Raw genomic sequence first — 27,286 nt, 5'->3', positions numbered from 1 at the left:
TACTTCTAGTTTCCTTCCTACTGCTATTGTTATAAGCTACAGATCCTAAATGGTCTACATTACAATCAATTTTCCACATTTTGCCTGTATAATTTTGTTCATGCACTTTTCAGAAAACATCAGTTTCTTACTCAAAAGTTGAAACTTGTTAATGTAACATTTGAGATTCCCCCTCTTTCATAGCATGGTTCCAACCTACTACAAGGAACTCACATTACTCTTTTTCTCCTACTGTATATAAAAGTCAACAGGATTATTCCCCATCCCTTATTTTCATTATGGCCTCTCCAATATCTATACTTTTGCTCACACCACCTCCAATGCTATGAATGGATTCTATCACTTACCTTCCCATTACCATTTCTGCCTAATGAAATTTTGTTCCACTTTCAATATGCAAATTCATGTCATCAATAACTTATCAACTCCCTCCAATCAGAAATGATTTGTCCTTCCTCAATCGTTGAAAGGTACTTTGATAAGAGGCAGCTAGGAGGCTCAGTGGATTGAGAGCTAGGCCTAGAGATGTAAGGTCTTGGGTTCAATTCTTCCCTCAGGTTCAATTCTTCCCTCAGACACGTCCTGGCTGTGTGACCTTAGGCAAGTCACTTAGCACCATTGCCTGACCCTTACCACACTTTTGCCTTAGAACCAATTCTTAAAAAGTGAGGATTTTTTTTAAAAAGAAGAAAAATAAATGTACTTTGATAGGCTTTCTCCTTTGTGTTTATTATATATTATGTTATGTTGTTGCATATTATGTACACATCTTATTACTCCAGTTTGAGGGTAAAAATTTTGTTTTAATATATCCTTGTGTCACAAGTAACTTACAAACTTGTCTATATACCTTACACATAATAGGCACATAAACGTTTATAATTTTAAGTGAATTAAAATGAAACTCAATGTTATCCTTATTGTAAATCAAGTATCTGGAATTTGATCCTTCTACTTGGCATTGCATCTACATTTTGTCCTCTGAAAGACCATCAATGTTATTTGGTACACCCTTGGCAACCTCAAGCTCCAAGGTCTGTCCAAAGACTTTGTAAAGAATTCAAACTCCCTGTTCTGATTTCTCTTCCATTTTACTTTCATCAATAGCTTGGCCAGAAGTTAAGTGAATACTGGGAAAACAGAGAAGACATGAAGCATTTTCAGTTTTGTTTAGAGGTAATGATAAGAAACTCTATAACAAAGAGATATAAACTGATAAATTAAAAACAACATTTAAAAATGCAGGATTCATCTAAATTATTTCTTTAAGTCACACTGAAAAAAATATAAAATATTTGGGGCCTTTCAGAATACATGACAAGATAAAAACTATGGAGGGCTTTTAAGTGATAGTAAGAACATCAACTATGCCAAGAACCATTATAATTGGCACTATCATCCTTATTCATTATAGAAAGTCCCTCTCAAGAGCTGATTCTAAGGCTCACTTACCTCCATCTCAGCAGAATGAGCATGCAAATTCTGCACCATGTCCTCAGCTTCACGGACTTGAAGGGTCAACTGGGGAGAGTGCTCTGCTGGAGAAAGATCATTTTCAAAGGAGTTCAAGATAGATCTCATTACATCTCGCTCCTGTAGGCAGAGAAAAACACAAGAATTTGCATCCTTTTACTGTCAGTATTAAAAGGCAGTTGTGCAACTATGAAAGATAAACTGACAGTGGATAAAATACTGGACATGGAGTCAAGATGACCCGGATTTAATGACCACCTTGGACATTTAACAGTTATATGACCAAAGGCAAATATACTAAATTTCTCTGAACTCTCTGAAGAAAGTACTTGGAACAGAGAAAAGCAAAGAAAAAATGGAACAAAGTCCTAGGAAGAAGATTTAGAGGGGAATGGAATGAAATGATCCTAAGGGAAATAGACTTGGAAGTGGGTAATCCAAATGCTTAGAAAGAAGAAAAAATACCTGTCTGTATGAGTAGGATTGAAGTCTTAGAAAGGATAATAAGAAGGTAGCCTCTATCTAGTGCTTATTTTCCAAAAGGGTTGGAGAAATCCCTTCAATCCCCAAGGGTTCTTTGTTTTATTAAAAGATGTCTCAAAAATTAAAATCAGAGGTTTCTGAAACAATTATTGCCCATACCAAACTTCCTTTGATTTCTTAGAGTCATTTGAAACATGGTTCTTTCACTTGCACTTTCTAAGAACTATAGTAAACATCAACAAAGAGCTAAATTAATGACTATAAGAGAGAATGACCATTATCGCAATTATTGAACCAATGAATCATCAATCAAGATGTAGAAGGAATCAAAGACATTCAAACATGGGTTCAGAATTGTATCCAAAAGACCTTGGGAGCAAAAGAATAGTTTCTAGATATTCATTATACTTACTGAAACCATGTGCTCTATCTTCACTTCAACCACTTTCTATTTTCCACTCTATTACTGCTGTAGCTATAAATGAGACCACATGAAACTATACCCAGAGACTATAAGCAAGCCAGTTCTGTATTCCCCAGAACCAAGTATTCTCATATTTACCCTGGATATTTTCTACTCAGTTGGTACAAGTACCAAGCTAACACCTCCCTCTTTCCAGTTCTTATTCTGAGGAATACAATAAAATAAACACTATTATTGCCTTTGAAAAACAATTTAATAATTAACTTCCACATTGTCACACTTTTCTAGATGACAATCTTTCCTTGGATATTGCTCTATTCAATATTTGTTGTCTCCTGTGGAAGAGAGAAAGTGGGAAAGCATGCAACAACACAGGAGTAACTGAGACTGATGGCCTGTCATCAAATGAGAGTGTTCTATTTGGAATGTTACCAGGAGAAGCAGTTGAAGAAAGGAACAGACCAATTGAAGGGTTATGTCTTTAACCTTGAAGACAGAAAGGAGAGAATGTCTTTTGACTTTTAAGACAGAAAGAAGGACAAAAGTCCAGCTCTCTCTCTCTCTCTCTCTCTCTCTCTCTCTCTCTCTCTCTCTCTGATTTGCTCTGTTGTGATAATGACTAGATTTCGAGACCTATCAGACATTTCTCTCAATTGAACTATATTTCACCATTCTCCAACCAATGACTCATTGTAGTATTAGGGAAATCCCCAACCCTCTTACCTCCATTTCTTATCCTTTCCTGACTTCCCCAAATAAATCCCTTAATTAAGATAAAGAAGAGAAAGATTATTTCATTTGAGACATCATAAACTCATCCTGAGTTGATTTAGAAGAAGAAGAGAGAAGAAGAGGGAAGGAGGAGGGGAGGAAAAGGGAGGCTGAAGGGAGGAGGAAAAGGGAGGAAGGGAGGAAAAAAGTAGGTAAAAGTCTGATCTGTTATTTATCAATTACCAATCAAAATAGCCCCTTATTACACTCCCCTCTTTTGAAGGTTACGCTCCTGAAGGGCAGGAACTAACTTACTTCTGTATTTGTAAACTCAGTGCTTATTCCACAGGAAGCATGTAAATCCTTTCTTTATTCATAATAAAAATGAGACCAAATTAACAAGGTTATTAACATAACCTGTGGGTGATAGTACATAATTTTGATAACTTTATTTCCTCTATTTTCAAATAGGAATGGTAATGGGTTTTCAGTTACAGTGATCTCTATGGTTTGAAAAATGGAAAAATTATAACAAGGGGATGAGGGGAAGAAGAGGAAACCTGTAAGAAACTGAAACACTATCCTGCTGTACCAAAAACAGCACTAAGACAGGTTGATAAAACATTTGACAACATAGAATGTTCATGAACAAGGATCATGAGAAGTCTCCAAAATCTGGAAAAGTCCACAAATATTCACAAACAAATGAAATCAGCAAATGATAGAATTAAAAAGGCCCTCTGGTGTATCTGGATTCTTCATTTTGGAGCAGGTTATCCAGGGATAAGTGCTGTCCTATATCAGACCATTGACAGTGCCAAACATATTAATCTACAAGCAATCTCCCCCTCGAGGCAAAATTTCCTTCACATATATTATAAAATCATCATCCTACTACCAAGCCCTGCTCAATTGGCTTTCCTGATACACCCTTAAAACTGAATTTACAAGTTGGAATCAAAAAAATATCTACACTCCTATCAGAATTTTAGACTGTTTTTTAATCTTTTTAAATAAGCTCCGATTTAAATTCTTCTAGAGCTTGTGGCCAATTCCATCTTTTTTTGGAAGCTTTGGATGCATTTATTTCTATGTCCTCTTCTGCTATTTCCTCTGTAGTCTGGATTTTTCCTCCATAAAAATTATCCAGGGTCAATGCTTTTTTTTAGTTTTTCTTGGTGTTGTAAAGTTATTTTTCCTGGGCATTTTTTGCCATAACTATGGTGGTTTTTCCTTCCCTCTCCAGTCAGAAGTCTGAGTGAGGAGGGCAGGCTCTCTGTGTATGGAAGTAAGGAGCATGGTTTTTCCCTGAGGCCACCTCTGGAGTCTCTGCAGCTTCTACTGTTTGCAGCCCTTCTCTACACTATCTCCTCGACCAAGGTCTGTGTTCTTCCACCTACTGGGGTCTCAAGTCAGCGGCCAAGGACCCCTCACTCACTCACGGATTCTAGCCCTAGACCTGAGTCACTGATGAGAGCCAGAGGCTTTTGAGGCTAATAAACTAGCAGACCAAATCAAGCATCATTTCTCCTTATGACTGAAGAATAAAGTATAGCATTATATTTGTAGTACATCACTGATAATAATACCTCAAGGACTAGTTACAGTACCCAATCGCCCCATTTCACCTGCTGCCAGAGGAAGAATAGTCCAAGGAAAATCAGACCCAAGTCTCACAAAATGGTGCCTCTGCCTCCTGGGAATCTTGCCTCAACACTGCATTTTGTCCTCCTCCACCAGGAATGTCAAAGGAGAAGCAGGGAAGTCATACTCAGGTATTCTACAGTGCCTTCATTCAACCTTCCATCCATCTACCATAAACACACCAGACCTGGAGGGAGAGCTAAAATACTCCTTGCTCTCCATCGACACTTCCAAATCCCTCAGGAACATGTACTTCTTAGAAGGGTGCACTGAATTAAAATTTTTCACCCCATTCTTCAAATCATGACAAGAGGCTGTTTACAACACTCCTAGATCCTAGGAATTTAGCACCTGGTTCAGCAAATTTCTCTCCAACTCCTATTCAAATGTTAGGCAATTTCAACACATCCATGTTATCAATCCTTCAAGCTCCCTAACCTCTGACTTTCTCAGTCCCGTTCAATACTTGGATCATACTCTTGTTCCCTAATATATTTTCTTGATTTAAAAAAAAAAACACACACACAAAACCTCCAAATTATTCTTCTTGATCACAGCCTCCAATCATTCCTTATCTCCCCATGCCTCATACTTCCAAATCTATTTACCCTACATCAAAATCCTTGAATCCTTCGATCTCACAGTATTTTTCCTGTTATTACCGTCTTCCCTTTTCAATTCTCACCCTATACTTAACCTATTCACCTTGGCACTGTCAACTACCTTGAATCACAAAACCTCTTACGTTGATGATAGAAATAAGCAATAAACCTGTGCTAAACATTGGTTCTGAATTCATACAACTTTGCTGACTGGGTACATTATGTGTCTAAGTTATACTGAGGGCTTAGCTCTCATCACATCACTTCCTCTATTTACATTCCTGTGACTTCCTACTGCCTCTTAGATCAAATATCAATTTCTCTAGTTTTTAAAGACTTTCTCCCTCTGACCCTGACTTATCTTTACATACCCACTGATATTACAAGCCAAGTGAAAACCTACAATCTGCAATACAGCCAAACAGACCTTATTTCTTCTGTTCCACAGATATACAATGCCATCTCCCATCTCATTTCTGAGCCTAACAACCTTCCCGTATGCCCAGAATGCATTTCCCTCTTTCCCTCCATCTTGGAGAAGTATCTCCTCCTTCAAGCAGGACCTTTCCTGATTCTCTCAACTGGTGGTAATCTTCTCAAACTATCTTGTGGTCTTTATATTTATTCTAGATATACTTATATATGTATTCGCTTTTAAAGAGTAAGGATTGTTTCATACTTTGTCTTCATATCCCATGAACCTAGCAAAAAGAATGAATGATACATAGTAATAGCTTAAAGTTTCTTGATTAATTAACATTAGTGTTTCTAGGCTTTTTGGTCAAAGTCACACATGAACCACATCTGCTTTCAGGGGTTGTTGGGGAAATAGTATTAAGCTATAATACAAATTCATGTCTTCATGAATACTAAGTGGAGCTCACTTGTTTACAACAAAGCCCCAAAGAATCATTCTACAAGCCATGGCTTTTTTACTCATTCTTCTATACCTTTCCTTACTTTGCATCTGGGAATGGAAAATATCCCATTTTCAAAGTAACTATAAAATCTGGTTCCAGAAAAACTGTGTCCATAATATAACGAATTTCTAATTTAAAAAAAGGCTTAAACAATCTAAACAAACCCTTTAAACAAGGGGTAGAGGTCCCTATCACTAATTTATACTATCCACAAAATGCTAAATCTTGATAGTGAATCTTACCTTCAAGGAGCTTAGTTATCTCTCTGAGAAATAAGAAAGGCAACCCCAGGGACAAAATCCTGAGCTTTTCTTTCACAATTGTTGCATTTTTAAGAGTATTAGTGAGGAAAAGGTAGCAATAAATTGAAGAAATGGTGACAGAAACCATATTCCATTTCTATTTAATGAACAAACAGTTCCTGCCTTCAAAAAGTTTTCTAGAAAAGAGATAAGAAAAAGCTGATCCAGCTTGGCTGTGAACTCAATAGGATATGCACATATCCTATTGCACATCCCAGTAAAACAAACAGGTTAAATCATATAGTCCCAAAGTAGTCTCCAAAGATTCTCCTACCGCTAAAATTTTGATTTTAAGAAAAGAGTAAAATATGGTCACTCTCCTAAAGGGTCAGAGAAAATTATTTGACTAATTCAGTAGACTGAAGAAATGCTTCCCAAACATTGGGGCATTCTAAAATTATTTTTGAGATATATGCCTTAATCCCTACATTCATCCAAAAAAATAATTTTTTTTAAAGTCAGCAAATGACATATATTTCTTTTTTTAGGGAGCATATAGTGAAGAAAAGCAAAGTCTTCTGATTGGTAGATTATGTGGAAGTATCCTGAGAAAATCAGGAAGATGTAGCAACAGCACAAATCCAAATCTTGGCATCACTGGTTTCAAGTGTGAGGCCAACTAATTCACATGGTTTGCTAACATCTTTTTTCTGTCATATCAGTGGACATGGAATTATCACTTTGCCACAGACTTCATAATTAGTTGATGACAAAAAAATCCAATAAGTGAGAAATTAAAGTTACAAATCTAGCTGAAACAAGTCACATATCTGTGGAAAATTTGATCCTGGAGTAAGGTTTATCTAGTGTCATAATTTTATTGAATTCCTATATCTTCCTATTGACTTTTATAGTTTCAAGCTGGTTACCAGAGTTATCATTATTAGAGTCTCTATGTTGTTCAAAGGGCCAAAGGGGTTTTTCCTTTCATAAACAAGCTGTAATTGTCTCCTTTATTGATCAATAAATCTCTAAACTGCCTCACTTCACTAAAGTTCTATTCTGTTAAGTCTTCAGCACTACATGGCTTTCAAAGTTGAAAAATACTAAATAAAAATAAAAATAAACTGTTCCTTCTCTTTTTTTCTTTTTAAGAGATTGTTTTGACATTAAAGCTAAAAGAACAAGAATTCTGCACGATGACTCTGATAATGTCTTTTTAATGATGGATTCTAATCACAGTAAAATTTCTTCTATTTCCACATGAGGAAACTACAACTATTAATCTAAAAACAAATACAAAGGCCTCGCTTGCATTTTCTTTGCTCTTGCGCAGAGCAGAATGTAAGATTTGCTTGGGAAATTACAAAATTATAATGATACTTTCTATTAGATGCTTTTTCAATGGCAGAGAAGCAACCCTATTCCTAGAGGTAAAACTCACATCTTGCTTAATTGCCAGTGACTGAAAGAATGTTAATAGATTGTGTTACTTATGAGGAAATCAACCAAAGGATTGTATAAGGGTAGGCACCAGAATCAAACTAGTTTAATTAGTGAGTAGAAGAAATCAAGTCTAGGCAAAAAATATACAGGTAGGAGATATTTAATAAAAAGGACTTTGGTATATTCTTCTATCCCAAAATGAAGTACCTCATTATAAGCCAATGCAATTGAACGGGTAACTATCTTAAGCTCTAATAGTAAAAAGGCCAATACACAATCCTCAGATAAAATCATCAATACTCCCATTTTTATCTACCTATTCCTTTTGATTTCACAAAGCCATGCATTCTACTTAAAGAAATAGGATTGGGACTTCTGGGTTAACATGGCAGCAATCTAGACTCGAAACACTTCCTATCTCCAGCACCTAACGAAATAGACTACCTCAAAACAAACACAGGAAATATATGAACACAACTACAAAACACTCTCCACACAACTAAAACTAGACTTGAACAATTGAAAGAACATTAACTGCTCATGGGTAGGACAAGCCAATATAATAAAAATGAACATCCTACCCAAATTCATTTATCTATTTAGTGCCATACCCATTGAACTTCCAGAAAATTTTTTACTGATTTAGAAAAAAACCATAACAAAGTTCATTTGGAAGAACAAAGGATCAAGGATATCCAGGGAAACAATGAAAAAAAAATACAAAGGAAGGGGGCCTTGCAGTCCCAGATCTCAGACTATATTATAAAGCAGCGGTCATCAAAACAATTTAGTACTGGCTAAGAGACAGAATGGAGGATCAGTGGAATAGACTCAGGGTAAGTGACCTCAGCAGGACAGTATATGACAAACCCAGAGAACCCAGGTTTTGGGACAAAAATACACTATTTCATAAAAACTGCTGGGAAAATTGGAGGACAGTGTGGGAAAGATTAGGTTTAGATCAACACCTCACACCCTACACCAAGATAAATTCAAAATGGGTGATTGACTTGAACATAAAGAAGGAAACTATAAGAAAATTAGGTGAACACAGAATAGTATACATGTCAGACCTTTGGGAAGGGAAAGATTTTAAAACCAAGCAAGACTTAGAGTCACAAAATGCAAAATAAATAATTTGGAATACATCAAATTAAAAGTTTTTGTACAAATAAAACCAATGTAACTAAAATCAGAAGGAAAGCAACAAATTGGGAAACAATCTTCATAAAATCCTCTGACAAAGGTTTAATTACTCAAATTTACAAAGAGCTAAATCAATTGTACAAAAAATCAAGCCATTCTCCAATTGACAAATGGGCAAGGGACATGAACAGGAAGTTCTTAGCCAAAGAAATCAAAACTATTAATAAGCACATGAAAAAGTGCTCTACGTCTCTTATAATCAGAGAGATGCAAATCAAAACAACTCTGAGGTATCACCTCACACCTAGCAGATTGGCTAACAAGACAGCTATGTAAAGTAATGAATGCTAAAGGGGATGTAGCAAAATAGGGACACTAATTCATTGCTGGTGGAGTTTTGAATTGATCCAACCATTCTGGAGGGCAATTTGGAACTATGCCCAAAGGGAGATAAAAGACTGTCTGCCCTTTGATCCAGCCATAGCACTGCTGGGTTTGTACCCCAAAGAGGTAATAAGGAAAAAAAAAACTTGTACAAGAATATTCATAGCTGCACTCTTTGTGGTGGCCAAAAATTGGAAAATGACGAGATGCCCTTCAATTGGGGAGTGGCTGAACAAATTGTGGTATATGTTAGTGATGGAATACTATAGTTTGTGCTAAAAGGAATAATAAAGTGGAGAAATTCCATGGAGTCTGGAACAACCTCCAGGAAGTGATGCAGAGCGAACGGAACAGAACCAGGAAATCATTATACACAGAGACTGATACACTGTGGTACAATCAAAGGTAATAGAGTTCTCCATTAGGAACAATTCAATGTCCCTGAACAATCTGCAGGGATCTAAAAAACACTATCCACAAGCAGAGGATAAACTGAGAGAGTAAAAACACCAAAGAAAAACAACTGCTTTACAACAGGGGTTGAGGGGATATGACTGAGGAGAGACTCTAAATGAACATGCTAGAGCAAATACCAACAACACAGAAATGGGTTCGAGTCAGGAACACATGTGATACCCAGTGGAATCATGTGCCGGCTATGGGAGAGGTGGTGGGAGGGGAGGTGGGGAGGAAAAGAAAATGATTTTTGTTTCCAATGAATAATGTTTGGAAGTGACCAAATAAAATAATGTTTAAAAAATAAAATAAAAGGAACATAGCAACATGCTCTGTGATGTAATAAAAAAAAAAGAAATAGGATTAAAAATTTATAACTGGGAGGGACCTATAAAATAAAATTAAACTCATTCATTTTCTAGATGAGCAACCTACAGACCGAGAGATATTTTACAAATTAGTATCTAAGGTCTGATTCTAACTTAAGTCTTCTTGAAAGCCCTCCTGGGTTGACTTCAATAGGGATAAAGCTCGTGTAGGCCTACATATACACATATACATACATATGTATCATACATACATCTTTTTGACACAAATTCAGTCCACATACTTTAAAAGAAGAGTCAAAATCTTCCTATCTGGTTCCATGATAAAAAGGTTAAAATAAATGAAGAAAATTTAAGAAATTGAAAACAAACAAAAAAACTATTATCTGCTCAGAAATCAATTCATTTCTCAAAAGATCCTATGTAGTCTCACAGAAACTCAAAGCCTAACAATAATATCCCAAAGGTCAGGAAAGGTTGTACTTTTTTAAGCTCAATAAAATGTTCTATAAGTGTTATACTGCTCAGAAGGTGTTCACTGCTCTGATTTTTATGATGAAGAATCCATTCTACTTTTTGAAAGCAAAGGTAAACATACTATGAGATTCGTAATGTAAACATATACTACAAGAGCATTAAAAAAAATTTAAGGTCATTCAGTCCAATCCTTTATATTCAAGAAGGAAACTAAAGTCCAGATATAGGAAGAGATTTACCCTAGTTCACACAGCTGATCTCCAAATGTGCCCAGTCCAGTATCTTTCCACCACATCATACATGAAATCAATACATTTAAGCATCATTTCTTCCACCTTCCTTTCCTGTCCCATTTCCCTCCCACCCCTACCAGAAAATTCCAATGACTCATAAAATACGGAAAGAAGGATACAAAAGGGAGGGGGCCTGAATAATCCATTCCTGAAATAAGAACTGAGTATATAACTTGCTACGTGGCAAGTTATAAACTTCATCCGCATAATTCAGAACCTGTTGTGTGCATGGTATAGTCAAGACTCCAGCAAGTGCTTCAAAGTGCCAGAAACCAGAGACAGGTTTTATACATGAATGGCCACATGATACAGTGAGGAGTGCCAAGAAGGTTTTTCTTAATTTCTCCTTTTTTCTATTTAAGAGGCAAGGGAGCAAGAAAAACCCTCTTAACAGGAGCAAAACATGTTTGGAGTCATGAAATTGACATTCTAGTCCTGTTTTCACCCTGGGAGCTTTAGCAAAGCAAAACTCTAAGCTTGTGTTCTCATCTGTAAAATGGGGGCATTAATACTTGCACGACTTGTACTAAAATCCCAGTTGTTGTGAGGGGAATGTGTTGTAAACGATCACCCATTCTACACAGGTGAGCTCTTATTAACAGGAATCTCAGTCTCCATTGCCAGTTCCACAGTATTCATACTGTTTAGCTATGTCACCTCCCCACTTGGGTGTCAATTTCCTCTGTAAAATGAGATACTAGGACTGAACAGTGTCCAAAGTTTCTTCCAATTCTAACATTCTGGGATACAAAATTTTATTGAAGTACTTTTGAAGAGGTTCAGGAAGAAGCCACATGGAAAGAGTTAGAATACGGATTTTGTTATCATAAAGAAGTATCTTGAAATTTAATATAGGAATAGGGATTGAAATAATACAGTGGTGTAAATGGGCAAAGAGTTGAATCTGAGCAATAAAAGCCTTCTAAAGCCTGGCAAGGTAATGTCAGAAATTTTACCCTCTAATCCGGATGCCTTATCTTTGGTAGTTTCAATTGGGAGGTTGAAGGAAGGGCCAAAACAGCCTCTGGATCGTCCTTCAGTTACAAGATTTTGTGATTCTGTGTTAATAAGCAAACTTACAGAAAGAGAAAAAAATGTTCTTGGGCAAGAAAGGCGACAAGTCCGCAGCAAAGTGACAGGTCTGAGTTAGAAAGGAAGAATAAAGAGAAGGTTATAAGTATTAGGGGAGGCTTCTCAAGCAAGTGTTTGTCAGAGAAATCAATATTTATATAGCACCATAAATCTACATGAAACATAGCAATAAATATTCCTGTACACTAAAAGGTGGCATACAGGGAGCAGAGGGGTAATTACTACTTAATGCATTTCACATACAATGTATATACACTATGACAAGCCCAAACTAACAGGCAAATACCTAATATCAAATACAACCACGCTAAAAGTAGCAAATGCCTTGCACAGCCACAATGATCCACTAGACTATAAATAACAAATATATTATGTACACATTAACCCAGCTAACAGCTGAGAATTATAATTGGGGAAATTGCTTGGTAAATAGTAATAAAGATGATGATAATCACTTCTACCATCATCACCACCAACACCATCACCAGAGCCATCATTCCTGGCAGACATCAGTCCTGACAAACAAATTAACTTTTCCTGCATTTTAAAGTTTATAGCAATGAACTAATGTATGAAAAAAGGGAGAAGGAAAAGCAAAGGTACAAAGAGAGACAACAGGAGGAGAGAGAACAGAAAGGGGAGTAGGAAAAGAAAAATATGAGCAAGCAAGAATAAAAGTAAGTTAGAGAATGCATCAGAAGAGGGATGGAGGGCTCGTTACCTGGGTAACAGGGTAGTTCCACACACAAAGGATATATAGTCAAAGGAATCATCATAATGTGGTAACATCATTTCAGAAGGTAGTATTTCTCAATATCTGTTACATATAAATGAGAGGTTTTTTTCCTCTCACTAGATGATTATGTGATTTGACTGCTTTTTCAGTCCTAGATGGAGCTGAGTTATTAAAATTTTTAATAAATTAAAATTTGGCTCCAATCCACTGATAAATATGTATTAAGGACCTACTATGTGCCATGCACATTGTTAAGTGTTAGGCTCAAGAATGCAAAACATATGTAAAAAAAGATTAACTCTTTTAAAAGTGAGAGAAGGTAGTAGAAAAAGTAGTGGAAGGTAATGGGGAAAAAATAACAGGCAGTAGTGAAAAAGAGAACAAAGCTATCTAAAAAGGGAGGAGAGGAGAATTAAGTAAAGACACAAATTTAGTACATAAAGTATCATAGTTGTGAAAGACTAAGCTAGCTTTAGCAATACAATGATTCAGAACAATTCTGAAGGACATATGACAAAGAATGCTATCATCTTCCAAAAGAAAGAAGTATGGAAGTCAGAATGCAAATGAAAGATACAATTGTTCACATTATTTTATTTGCATTTTTATTATGGTGTTTTGGTATTATAGGAGTATTTTCTTACAATGAACAATATGGAGATAGGTTTTGCATGATAATACATGTAACCAGATCAAACTGCTTACCATCACTAGGAAGGGGGAGGGAACGAAGGGAAGAAAACAATTGAGATCATATAATTTAAGAAAACTTATGTGAAAATTAATTATTACATGTAATTGATCAAAGAAAAACTAGAATTTAGTGACCTCACAAAGCAGCAGGACACTATGAAACAAAACCAAAAGAATGAAAAAATTGAGGAAAATAAGAAGCATCTCATTCACAAAACAGAGGATTTAAAAAATCGTCCAAGGAGAGAAAATTTAAGAATCTTTGGTCTACCAGAAGACCATGACAAAAGAAAAAGCCTGGACATAATACTACAGGAAATGATTCAAGAAAACTGCCTCAATATTCTAGAACAGGAGAAAAAGTGGAGACTGAAAGAATCCACAGATCACCTCCTGTACTTAATCCCCAACTGACAATACCCAAGAATGTTATAGCCAAATTCAAGAACTATCTAACCAAAGAAAAGATATTATAAGCTGCCAAGAAGTCATTCAAATTCCATGGAACCACAGTGAGAAAAATGCAGGATTTGGCTGTATCCACACTGAAGGGCCGAAAGGCATGGAATATGATATTCCAGAAAGCAAGGGAACTAGATCTACAACGAAGAATCAATTACCGAACAAAACTGACTATATTCTTACAGAAGAAAGTATGGTCATTCAACAAAAGAGAATTCCAAGAATTTGTAAAGAAAGGACTAGACCTAAGCAGAAAATTTGATGCCTAAGAACAGAACTCAAGAGATTCATCAAAAGGTAATTAAAAAAGGGGGGGAAAGGAAAAACAAAACAAAAAAAAAAACCCAAACAACTTTTTTTTTAAGAGACTCAGTAAGTTAAAATAATATGTATCCTTTAAGAAAAGAGGTCATTGGTAACTCTTAAAAACTGTTATCATCAACTGGGCAGATAGAAGATTTACACTTAGAGGGAACAGTGACAAAATGTATAGGATGAAAGGACAAGACATAAATAAGTATATAGATATATGTATGCATAAATGAATTATACGTGTGTATACACACACACAACTAGAGCTAAAAAATGAGGTTAATACTAAAAGAAATGGGAAAAATATAAAAGGGGATTAATTTATATGTCACAAAGAAGCTCATGGTGGGAAGAGAGAGAACATCAATGCACTTGAAGGGTAAAGAGGTTGGAGATAGAAAATATTCAACTTTTACATACATTGAAATTGAACCAAAGAGGGAAGAACAATCCAATCCATTCGGGCAGAGAATAAATTCCCGCCATATAGGGGAGTAGAAAGGTAACAAAAGGATTAGTGGGGAGGGAACCAGTACAAAGGAGGGAGAGGGTGAGGGGGTAGTTTTAGAAAGACTGCAAAGAAAATGAGGGGGGAAATCAGAAGGGAGGGGGCTGGAAAGGGAAGCAAATAAGGGTGGGAACAAGGAGGATTGATTAAAAACAAACGTTGATGTAGAAGGGAATAGTGACAGAAGAAAAGGCAGGACCAGAAGTAGAAATCAAAATGCTGGGAAATACAAAGCTAGTAAACATAACTCTGAACGTGAATGGAATAAACTCACCCATAAAACACAAGCAATACCAGAGTGGATTAGAATCCAAAACCCTACCATGTCCTGTCAACAAGAAACACACATGAGGAAGGTAGATACTAATAGGGTGAAAGTAAGAGAATTGAGTCAAATCTATTGGGCATCAATTGATAAAAAAGAAGGCAGCAGTCCCAATCATGATATCTGACAAAGCCAAAGAAAAATAAATCTAGTTAAAAGAGATAGGGAAGGTAATTACATCCTGATAAAAAGCAATATAGACAATGAGGAAATAACAGTACTCAAAATGTATGCACCAAATGGCATAGCATCCAAATTTCTAAAGGAGAAACTAGTGGAACTCAAGGACAAAATAAATAGAAAAATTATACTAGAGGGAGACCTGAACTTTCCTCTATACAAACTAGATAAATTAAACAAAAAATACATAAGAAAGAGGTAAGAGAAGTGAATGAAATCTTAGAAAAATTAAGGTTAGTAGATACGTGGATAAAAATAAATAGGGACGAAAAAGAATACATCTTCTTTTCAGCAGCACATGGTACAATCACAAAAATTGACCATGTATTAGGCATTAAAACATTGCGAACAAGTGCAAAAGAGCAGAAATAATGAATGCAACCTTCTCAGATCACAATGCAATAAAAATAATAATTAGTAAGGGTGCACAGAAGAGGTAAATCAAAAATTAATTGGAAATTAAACAATACGATTCTCTGAAACTGTTTAAAGAACAAATCATAGAAACAATTAATAACTTCATTAAAGAAAATGAAAATGATAAGACATCCTTTCAAAACCTATGGGATGCAGCCAAAGCAGTACTCAGGGGGAAATTTATATCCTTGAGTTCATATATTGACAAATTAGAGAGGGCAGGGTAAAATGAATTGGGCATGAAAATTAAAAAACTAGGAAGTGAACAAATTAAAAACCCTCCGATGAAGACTAAATTAGAAATCCGAAATATCAAAGGAGAAATTAATACAACTGAAAGTCAAGTAACTATTGATTTAATAAATAGGACTAGAAGCTGGTACTTTGAAAAAAAAAAACAAATAAAATAGACAAAAGTACTGGTCAGTTTAATTTAAAAAAAAAAAGGAAAGAAGAAAACCAAATTGACAGTATCCAAGATGAAAAGGGAGACCTCACCTCTAATGAAGAGGAAATTAAGGCAATCATTAAAAACTACTATGCCCAAATATATGGCAATAAATATGGAAATCTAGGTGATATGGATGAATACTTACAAAAATATCAATTGCCTAGGCTAACAGAGGAAGAAATGAATTACCTAAACAAACCCATAACAGAAAAAGAAATTGAACAAGCCATTAAAGAACTCCCCAAGAAAAAATCCCCAGGTCCAGATGGTTTCACAAATAAATTCTATCAAATATTCAAAGAACAACTAATCCCAATTTTATACAAATTATTTGACAGAATAAGCAAAGGAGTTCTACCAAATTCATTTTATGACACAAATATGGTTCTGATCCCAAAGACAGACAGGTCAAAAACAGAGAAAGAAAACTATACACCAATCTCCTTAATGAATATAGATGCAAAAATCTTAAATAGGATACTAGCAAAAATACTCTAGCAAATCATCATAAGGATTATTCACTATGATCAGGTATGATTCATACCAGGAATGCTAGGATAGTTCAATATTAGGAAAACCATCCACAGAATTAACAAGCAAACTGACAAAAATCACATGCTTAGCTCAATATACGCAGAAAAAGCCTTTGATAAAATACAAAACTCATTCCTATTGAAAACACTAGAAAGTAAAAGAATAAAAGAGCCTTTCATAAAAATAATAAACAGTATATATCTAAAACCATCAGCAAACATCATCTGCAATGGGGATAAACTAGAAGCCTACCCATTAAGATCAAGAGTGAAACAAGGATGCCCATTAACACCTCTATTATTGAACATTGTACTAGAAACACTAGCAGTAGCAATTAGAGAAGAAAAAGAAATTGAAGGTATTAAAATTGGCAATGAGGAGACCACGCTATCACTCTTTGAGGATGATATGATGATCTACTTAAAGAATCCTAGAGAATCAACCAAAAAGCTAGTCGAAATGATCAACAACTTTAGCAAAGTAGCAGGATACAAAATAAACCCACATAAGTCATCAGCATTTCTATATATCTCCAACCCATTTCAGCAGCAAGAATTAGAAAGAGAAATTTCATTTTAAATCACCCTAGACAATGTAAAATACTTAGGAATCTATCTACCAAGATGAACAAAGGAACTATATGAACACAACTACAAAACACTCTCCACACAATTAAAACTAGATCTAAACAGTTGGAAAAATATTGACTGCTCATGGGTAGGACGAGCTAATACAATAAAAATGACAATCCTACCCAAATTAATCTACTTATTTAGTGCCATACCCATTGAACTACCAAAAAACTTTTTTTCTAAATTAGAAAAAACATAACAAAGTTCATTTGGAAGAACAAAAGATCATGGATATTCAGGGAAATCATGAAAAAAAAATGCAAAGGAAGGAGGACTTGCAGTCCCAGATCTCAAATTATACTATAAAGCAGTGGTCATCAAAACAATTTGGTATTGGCTAAGTAACAGAAAGGAGGATGATTGGAATAGACTTGGGGTAAATGACCTCAGCAAGACAGTCTATGGTGAGCCCTAAGATCCCACTTTTTGAGACCAAAACCCACTATTTGATAAAAACTGCTGGGAAAATTGGAAGACACTTTGAGAGAGATTAGGTTTGGATCAACACCTCACACCCTACACCAAGATAAACTCAGAATGGGTGAATAACCTGAATATAAAGAAGGAAACTATAAGCAAATTAAGCGAACATAATATGCTTGTCAGATCCTTGGGAAAAGAAAGACTTTAAAACCAAGCAAGAGCTTGAAAAAAAAAATCACAAAATATAAAATCAACAATTTTAATTATATCAAATTAAAAAGTTTTTGTACAAACAAAACTAATGCATCCAAAATTAGAAGGGAAGCAACAAAATGGGAAACAATCTTCATAACAAAAACCTCTGACAAAGATGTAATTACTCAAATTTACAAAGAGCTAAACTAGTTGTACAAAAAAATCAAGCCATTCTCCAATTGAAAACTGGGCAAGGGACATGAATAGGCAATTTTCAGTTAAAGAAATCAAAACTATTAAACAGCACATGAAAAAGTGTTCTAAATCTCTTATAATCAGAGAGATGCAAATCAAAACAACTCTGAGGTATCACCTCATACCTAGCAGATTGGCTAACATGACAGTAAAGGAAAGTAATGAATGCTGGAGGAGATGTGGCAAATTTTGGACATTAATGCATTGCTGGTGGAGTTGTGAATTGATCCAACCATTCTGGAAGGCAATTTGAAACTATGTCCAAAGTGTGCTAAAAGTCTTTCTGCCCTTTGATCCAGCCATAGCACTGCTGGGTTTGTACCCCTAAGTGATAATAAGGAAAAAGACATGCAGAAAAATATTCATAGATGCACTCTTTGTGGTGGCAAAAAATTGGAAAATGAGGGAATACCCTTCAATGGGGGAAATGCCTGAACAAATTGTGGTATATGTTGGTGATAGAATACTATTGTGCTCAAAGGAATAATAAAGTGAAGGAATTCCATGGGAACTGGAATGACTTCCAGGAATTGATGCACAGTGAGAGGAGCAGAATCAGGAGAACATTGTACAGAGAAACTGATACACGGTGGTACAATCAAAAGTAATGGACTTCTCCATTTGTGGCAATGCAGTGATCACGAACAATTTGGAGGAATCTACAAGAAAAATCACTAACCACATTCAGAGGAAACACTGTGGGAGTAAAAACCCAGAAGAAAAACAACTGCTTGAATATATGGGTCGAGGAGATATGTCTGGGGATATAAACTCTAAAGGAACATCCTAGTGCAAACATCAACAATATAGAAATAGGTTCTGATCAAGGACACAAGTAATACCCAATGAAATTGCGTGTTGGCTGCGGCAACGGTGGGTGGATGGTAGGGAGGGAAATATTGTGATTATTGTAACCAAGGAATAATTTTCTAAATTGACTAAATAAACTAATTCAAATGGGGATAATAAAGAACATGATGTATCAGAGATCTATGTCAGAAAAATTTTTAACTTCAATAGGCTCTTAAATTGAAGGCTAGAAGAGACCTCAGGGAACATCTAGTCTAATTTAATTTAAATGATGAGAAAACTGAGGTCCCAAAATGTTAAAAGAATCACCTATGCAAAATTAAAAACTATGGGGATAATTATTAGTTGTGGAATAGACTGAATAATTCATGGCACATGATTGTACTTTGTGCTATGCAGAAAACTAGGAAGATTTCTCCCCACAACTTAAATTTTTCTAGCATTCCCCCTCCTATGGCTAATGTAAAAATATTTTCCATGACTTCATATGTGTAATTAATATTGTATTGCTTATCTTCTCAGTGGGGAGGGAAGGAGGAGAAGGAAGAGAAGAATTAGGAACTAAAAATAATATATTGTTTAATTTACCCATAGTCATGCAGGAAAGTAATACCACACCAATAGCTCCATGGTCTCATCAAAGTCTCAGACTCTTCAAGTGAGTAACAGGAAATGTATAAATTGGAGCTAAGCTTTCTCTCTCATGCCATCCAGTCACATCAAGAAACCAACATCTATGCAGGGTAAGCCCTGCTGCATTCTATTTTGCTTCTACATACTTATGTGGGCACATTTTCTAGCTTCTCATCTTGCTCTATGAATAATCATCAAACCAATAATTCTGCTGCTTCTCGAAAAGCTGACAAAATAAGTCTCCATTGACAATCCCCATCACAACCTAAACCAAGATCCTTTCTTTAGCCACCACTCCCCAATGCATATTATATTCCCTCTTAGAGTGTAAGCTCTAAGTGTAAGAGTGTAAGCTCTTTGAGAGTCATTTGGTATTAATATCCTAAGGGCCCAGCACATTTCAGATGATTAATAAATGCTTACTGATTCCACTCACTGCCATATAGCTCCTTGGTAGAAAAAGAAGATTAAGAGGAAAGAAGGGAAAGACAATTCTCTCCTGTTTGATGTTTACACAGCTTCAGTGGACCTTTGTGGCAATGCTAGAGGACATCCTGGGTGAAGTAACAGAAAGCATGACTATTAGGAAACATTCTAAGTTAGGTTATTCAAAAAGAGCTACTACCCCAGTGAGCATACCTGGTGTCAAATAGAAGAGCTGCTAGCACTTAATCAATTATAAATTTAACTGCTTAGGTCCTCTACCTCCATTAAGCTAGAAAAGGAGCTGCAAACACTAAGAGTAGATCAGTATTTCCTCTGTTCCAACCTGGAAATTAGACTGAGCTCTAATTTGTTTTCATTCTAGTAAACTCCCACCTCTATTCCTCACTCCATTTGAGCTGAGATGTTTGATTCACCCTCTCCTTCACACCCACTAAAACCAAGCTCCTTTTTAAAAGGAATGGGAATTGACCTGACTCTACAGGTGTTAACTCAGCTTGAAATGAGCTTTTCCTTCTATTTCTCTTTTTTTATAAGCCAATCATTCAACTCCTCCCTCACAATCAATCTCACCAAGTCTGGGTCACCTCCACACACAACTCTTACACATTTCCTAAGTTTCCTATTCACTCCAAAACTTTCTTGAAAGAATGAGAAATAAATAGAATGGGAGGAAAGGAAGGAAAGGAGGGAGGGAGAAAGAAAGGCGGGCGGGGAAGGAAGGAAGGAAGGAAGGAAGGAAGGAAGGAAGGAAGGAAGGAAGGAAGGAAGGAAGGAAGGAAGGAAGGAAGGAAGGAAGGAAGGAAGGAAGGAAGGAAGGAAGGAAGGAAGGAAGGAAGGAAGGAAGGAAGGAAGGAAGGAAGGAAGGAAGGAAGGAAGGAAGGAAGGCAGGAAGGCAGGAAGGCAGGAAGGCAGGCAGGAAGGCAGGAAGGCAGGAAGGCAGGAAGGAAGGAAGGCAGGAAGGCAGGAAGGAAGGAAGGCAGGCAGGCAGGAAGGCAGGCAGGCAGGAAGGCAGGAAGGGAGGAAGGGAGGAAGGGAGGAAGGGAGGAAGGGAGGAAGGGAGGAAGGAAGGAAGGAAGGAAGGAAGGAAGGAAGGAAGGAAGGAAGGAAGGAAGGAAGGAAGGAAGGAAGGAAGGAAGGAAGGAAGGAAGGAAGGAAGGGAGGGAGGGAGGGAGGGAGGGAGGGAGGGAGGGAGGGAGGAAGGGAATTTAGCTGTGTGAGCAAAAAGTTACAATATCCTTTTCTAGCACATATTTCTTTAGAGACCTGATGACTAAGGAGGAACAATACAATATAGGTGAAAAGTTTAAAATAGTAAATTCTCATCATGTTCTTCTTTCCCTGGTAGAAGTTCATGACACAATTATATTTCTTTCTTGCTTTAAGACTTCCCTTCTGACACATGATGATGATGATCTCAACCTATTGATAACATAGGCAACCTATGGCACCCATAACAATAAATATATGGCTGGTTGGCAAATATGAATGGAGCACTGAGGTCAAGGATTATAACACTCTCTGGATAAATTAATCTAACACTGTACCTGAAATGAAAACATTTCATCCCAACCAGCCATTTCAAAGACAGGTGGGAGGAAAGAAAAGACCATGAATCTGTTCATGAAAATCTATCCCCACTATGAGAAGCAAAACTCAGATGACATGCCCTTGTGATGGTAGAATGATAGTATCATCTTCACATACCTCAATGGTGAGATGCTGCTCTATACTTGTAAACAGATTTTTGTTAGTAAAGGAGAAGGAAGTGAATTGAGAGCCAGGGCTAGAGATGGGAGGTCCTAGGTTCAAATCTAGCCTCAGACACATACTATCTGTGTGATCCTGGTCAAGTCACTTAAACCACATTGCCTAGCCTTTACTGCTCTTCTGCCTTGGAACCAATAAATAGTATTGATTCTAAGAAAGAAGATAAAGGTTTTTTAAAAAAATAAAATCAAGTTGGTAAAGGAAAACAATTGAAAATTTGCAAAAGCAATAATTGGTAATGTTCTTGTGTTAATTTTGTGCCTACCTTCTTGTTAAGTCAAAGGGAGAGAAATTTCAGAAACCCCAAAGGGCAAAGGACATAGGTGTGGTGGGCACTTAGAACAGTAGGCTCAGGATTTTACTATGCAAAGATTCCAAGATAGGAAGCTTGTGCATTACTCTCAAAACTTAACTCTTTTCATATAGTGAAATGCAGTAGTCTTAAGTTGCTGAAACACATTAATATAAAAGGTTTAAAAAATTTTAAGCCAGAAAAGTTGGATGGTGGTAGCTTTAAGACATTTCTTTACAAACACTCTTAATTTCATATCATTTTTTTCCATTTGTCCCTTTGCCTATGGCTTAACATCAGATTCATCTAATCCTTCTTTTACCTCATTCCAAAAAGAAATGGAGGGAGCTTAAAGGAGATTGTCTAAGTGGCAAATGAGAAGTTACAACAACGAAGGCTGAAGATACAGATGACTCTCCAGTCACACGTTTGACACAAAATGTCAGAATGGGCCCATAGACGTCTGCTTTATTGGGGGGGGGGGAGGGGAGGAAGAGGAATCTGTTATGGCAAATGGAGCACAAGATAAACATTCAAAATGTCATTTCTAAATAAGTCATTACAAAGAAATATATTTGATTATTTCTCTTATCTATACAAATGAGCTCAAAATAGAAATAATTACAAGCATATTACTATTCCTTTAGCCACCTAGATGCCCCTAAATCGTTTCTAACTTCAAGTCCAGGATTCTATCCACTACTATGAAACTACTGAGCAGTTATTATGTGAAACACACTGCAACATGCTAAAATAGCTAAAACAAGACTAATTTCATTTTAATATAATTTTCAGTGTCCCCCAGAAAGCCTGGCAGGGCAGGATTTTAAGAGACCAATCACACTGAAGCTCAGTTAGTAAGTAGCAAGACAAAACCTTTGTATGACTTTGAAAGCTAGTGACAAGAGATTGTGGTGGGCAGGTTTACATCACTATGCTTGGGCTCTGAAAAGAGAAAGCTACAATGGAGCCAGTGAGTCAGATGAATCAGGAAGCTTGGTGTCCCTGTACCGGAAGGTAAATTGCTGTTTAAATGACTTGTGCTTGTTTCTCCAGCTTTTTGCCAAGCTCCTCATCGATCCTGGTGGTACTAAAGCATTGATTATGGATGAGAAGGGAAGGAAAGAAATAAACAAGCAGTTTAGTTTAGACCTCAGCACCTGAGAGAACACTTATCTTTAGGGCAACTTCTGAACTACTTAACTAAGAGGCCTAACCTCTTAACAGGTCCTCCCCAGAGAATCCGATCACCCTTCCTCAGTTCATTAGTTATCTAGCAGATTATATAGTTTCTGAAAAAGAGAAACTGACATTGACATTGAGCCACCCCGATGCTAAATTCCAAACCAAATAACCTACTTCACCCTAAGAAGAGATTCAATCACATAAAAATGACAGAAAATTTCTAAATAGAAAATAGCTAGGTTCTAGTCCTAGCCCCACTATATGAGACCATAGGCAATTTCAGCTTTCTCAACTATAAAATGGGGGATGAGGGGAGGGACCTGAACAGATGACTTTTAAGGTAATTCTTGACTCTAGAAATCTGTGATTTAGAGCCCAATAAAAGAGTTGAATACATTTAAAAAGACCACATTAAAACTACAACATCACCAGACCCAAAGGTTACAGGGCCTAAACTTACCTAGTTAATGCAAATAAGGGGCAAGATAAAATGAAGAGTCTAGTGCCACTACAAAATATGGACCCTCATTTCCCCTAAACAGTATTACTACAAACATATTTCAAAAAGGAATAACATTTAGACAAGAGAATGATGTTTCTCTCCCTTGTCAGAACCCACAGTTCATCATCTCTGGTCTAATGTAGGCAGGTAAATCAGGGGAAAGTGACAAAAGGGAAAAATTTAATGATCTATTTCCATGATTAAATAAGATGGTTCAAAAGCAATATTATTCAGTAAATAGAGGACTGGCCTCTTCAGAACAAGTGGGTGGCACATTGGTTGGGTCACTGGATTCATCTTCCCGGAGTTCATATTTGTCCTAGAAACTTACTAGCTGTGTGATCCTGGGCAAGTCACTTAACCCTGTCTGCCTTAGCTCCTTATCTGTCAAATGAGCTAGAGAAGGAAATGGCACAAAACCACTTCAGTATCTTTGCCAAAAAACAAAACAAAACTGCAAATGGGGTCATTAAGAGTAAGATACACTGGAAAATGACTGAAAAACAAGTCTTTCTCCTCAGTTAGGAAAACTTTGGTTCTAGAAAGTAAATTCCTGAACTTAACTGCAGAAAGCAATTTTAACCTACATAGGATATGGTGACTGTGCTAATCGAGGGAATCCTGATGAAATAATAAAAGAACACAAGTATACTGTCTCTCAGGCACAAATAAATGATCAACTACATATATAGACTAGGTGCCCAATGCTTGGTTAGAAATGTGTGTTATTGGCTATGTGGCATTCAAGTAAGTACTATAGAATTCCTCTGAAGAAACAGATTAATATTATGGGAACTTGCCCTCCAGATGATACCCTAATGGGCCCCTTATTTATGTAGGTTCACAAGGATATGTTATCTCAGGTTTCACAAGGATATGTTGCCCCAGGGTTCACTGACCTGACTGGTCAGACCATGTGTTAAAAGGAACCATAAAGACCCTGACTCCAGGAATTCTTGTCCCTCCCCTTCCTGACATATGTCAGGAACTGATAAGGACCCCAGCCCCAGGGGTTCCTATTCACTGCCCCCACCCCAGGAATTCCTCTGTGCTCCCCCTACCCTAAAAGTATATAAAAAGCCTGAAAATTGCAGGCTCAGGTCCAGCACTCTTGGTGCTGAGCCCCAAGCTATAGTTTGGTTAATAAAAGTATATTTTGTGGATTGCATGACCGTGTGTGTGTGTGTGTGTGTGTGTGTGTGTGTGTGTGTGTGTGTGTGTCTCCTCCATGGAATCAGAACCAGAACCGGACATTACACCTCCTATACCATTCCTGTCTAGGAAAGCCTCCCCTTCTCCAAAGCCAAATGTTGGTCTGACCTTATGCTTTCATAGTGTTTTCTATTTTTTTTCCCAATGACTATCCCCACATATTATTTAATTTTCACAACCCTTCAAGACAAGCAGAAATGATTGCCGCATTTTTAGAGATCAGGAAACTGAGGTTCAGAAAAGCTACATGATATGGCTAAGTTCACATGGCCAGAACTAGAGCTCAAGGGCTCTGACTCCCTTTAATATTGTTAAAGGGCCACTGCCTCAAGTATACTTAATCCAATAGTGAGTAACACCAGGATGAACAAATAGGATCTAGGAGTGGTTTGGTTTACTGAGGTTTAAATACAGAATTCATTTTTAAAAAACAATTATCACATATCACTTTTTAAAATGTCAAAAGGAAAGGGTTGTCAGACGATAGGAATAGCTATACATTTTTAGTGGAGCTATGAATTACTCCAACTATCTGGGAAAACAACTTGAAGGTATGCTGGTAAGTGAATAAAATGTCTATGCCTTTTCTTTCAGAAATCCCACTGTTAAGAAAGAAATCAGACATCAAAGATAAAAAGAAGGGTCTCATAAATTGCAAGTGGTGGCACTTTTTGTAGTAGTAAAGCAATGGAAAAGTAGATGTACATTAATTGGGAAATGACTAAACACATCAGAGTAAAAGAATTCAATGGAATATTACAGGATTACATAAAATGATAAATGGGAAGCATACTGGGAAACTGGATGATTTCTATGAACTAATGCAAAGTTAAACAGGCAGAACTAAGAACACAATGACCACAATAATGAGTGCTAAGAGAATATTATTAAAAAAATTAAAATTTAATGTATAATTGTAATGATTAAGGTGTATGGGGTGCTCAGGGAGGGGTAGTATCTCTGGTATGGAGGGCTTGTCGTGCCCTCCTAGGGCAGCTCTCCAGCCTCTGACCCCCACCTAACACCCAGCACTCACTTGTGGCTCCCAGTAGCTGCTAGCATGCGGCAGAGGCCACACCCCGGGCAACATCTTCGACAGGCCGGCTAAACCTTGTGAGGGTAGCCATCGGGTCATCAACCCCTGGTGAACCAGGGCTTTGCTCACCCAGCATGTGAAGACTGCTTCGGCGGAACAGGCGGAACAAACCAATAAGAAGGTTCAATGGCTGAGATGGCAACGCAGCAAAGCACTGGGGAGTGCTTAGGGCATGTTGGAGCACAAAGGACAACATGGCCATCCAATGCAGCTGAGGAAGTCTCCAGGTGTAACGACTTTTCATGCCACTGGACCCAGGCTTCCAACGCCGAGAGAGTGAGACTGTCTCTGTGCATCGGCTTTTCCACTTAAATCTCCTTCACGCACAAGTATCTTTGTGCACATTCATCTTTTGTGCACACTCATCTATCCTAACCCCATCCACCCTCTTCAAGACCTGCAGCGATGGGGGAGTGGCGACGCAACAGGTGGAGGTGACCACTGGCAGTTGTAGTCACGATCCTGCACGTAGGCGGCCCACGGACCAGTGGTCGCTCCGCCCTGTGGGCAGCAGGGACGTTCGGCAGCATCCTGGGCGACTGAGCAGCCCTCTCTAAGACAGCACTGCTTACCCTAATCAAGGGAGGGGACTAGAAAAGGTGTCCCAAACATTGCCTGCCCTACAAACACCCGGTCAGCACACCGCGGTTAGCGGGTCATCCCTTTAAGTGGTCGAAACCAAAAGAAACATAACACAAAGAAACTCCTACTAGGAGCATGGAACATCAGAACATTACTTGATAGAGAGAATACCCCAAGACCTGAGAGAAGAACAGCTCTAATCGGTAAAGAACGGGTGCGATATAACTTCGACATCGCAGCCTTAAGTGAAACACGCTTACCAGGAGAGGGATCACTCAGCGAACCCACCACTGGATACACCTTCTTCTGGAAAGGTAGAGCCTCAAATGAAGACAGAATCCACAGTGTTGGCCTGGCTATCAAGACCAGTTTGCTCAAACAGCTGCAAGACTTGCCTGTGGGCATCAGCGAGAGGCTCATGAAAATCCATTTACCTCTCAGCAAAGACCAGTATGCCACAATCATCAGCTCATATGCCCCTACACTGACCAGCACAGAGGAGACCATCGAACAGTTCT

At 37.3% G+C, this 27,286-nt stretch overlaps 1 protein-coding gene across 8 annotated transcripts in view; it reads right to left on the bottom strand.

Moving 5' to 3' along the window:
* The window catches only part of MAD1L1 (mitotic arrest deficient 1 like 1), a 999,035-nt gene that overhangs the window by 538,613 nt on the left and 433,136 nt on the right, over positions 1-27,286 (bottom strand). For all 8 annotated transcript variants that reach the window (XM_056804306.1, XM_056804308.1, XM_056804307.1 and 5 more), the window contains one exon: positions 1,453-1,593. In XM_056804306.1, coding sequence (XP_056660284.1) covers positions 1,453-1,593 — 141 coding nt within the window. The remainder of the gene's footprint in view (positions 1-1,452; positions 1,594-27,286) is intronic.

Source organism: Monodelphis domestica, chromosome 7, assembly GCF_027887165.1.
Source record: "Monodelphis domestica isolate mMonDom1 chromosome 7, mMonDom1.pri, whole genome shotgun sequence".
NCBI lineage: Eukaryota > Metazoa > Chordata > Mammalia > Didelphimorphia > Didelphidae > Monodelphis > Monodelphis domestica.
The sequence above is the reverse complement of the archived record's forward strand: the minus strand, read 5'-3'. Positions and strand labels throughout refer to the sequence as shown.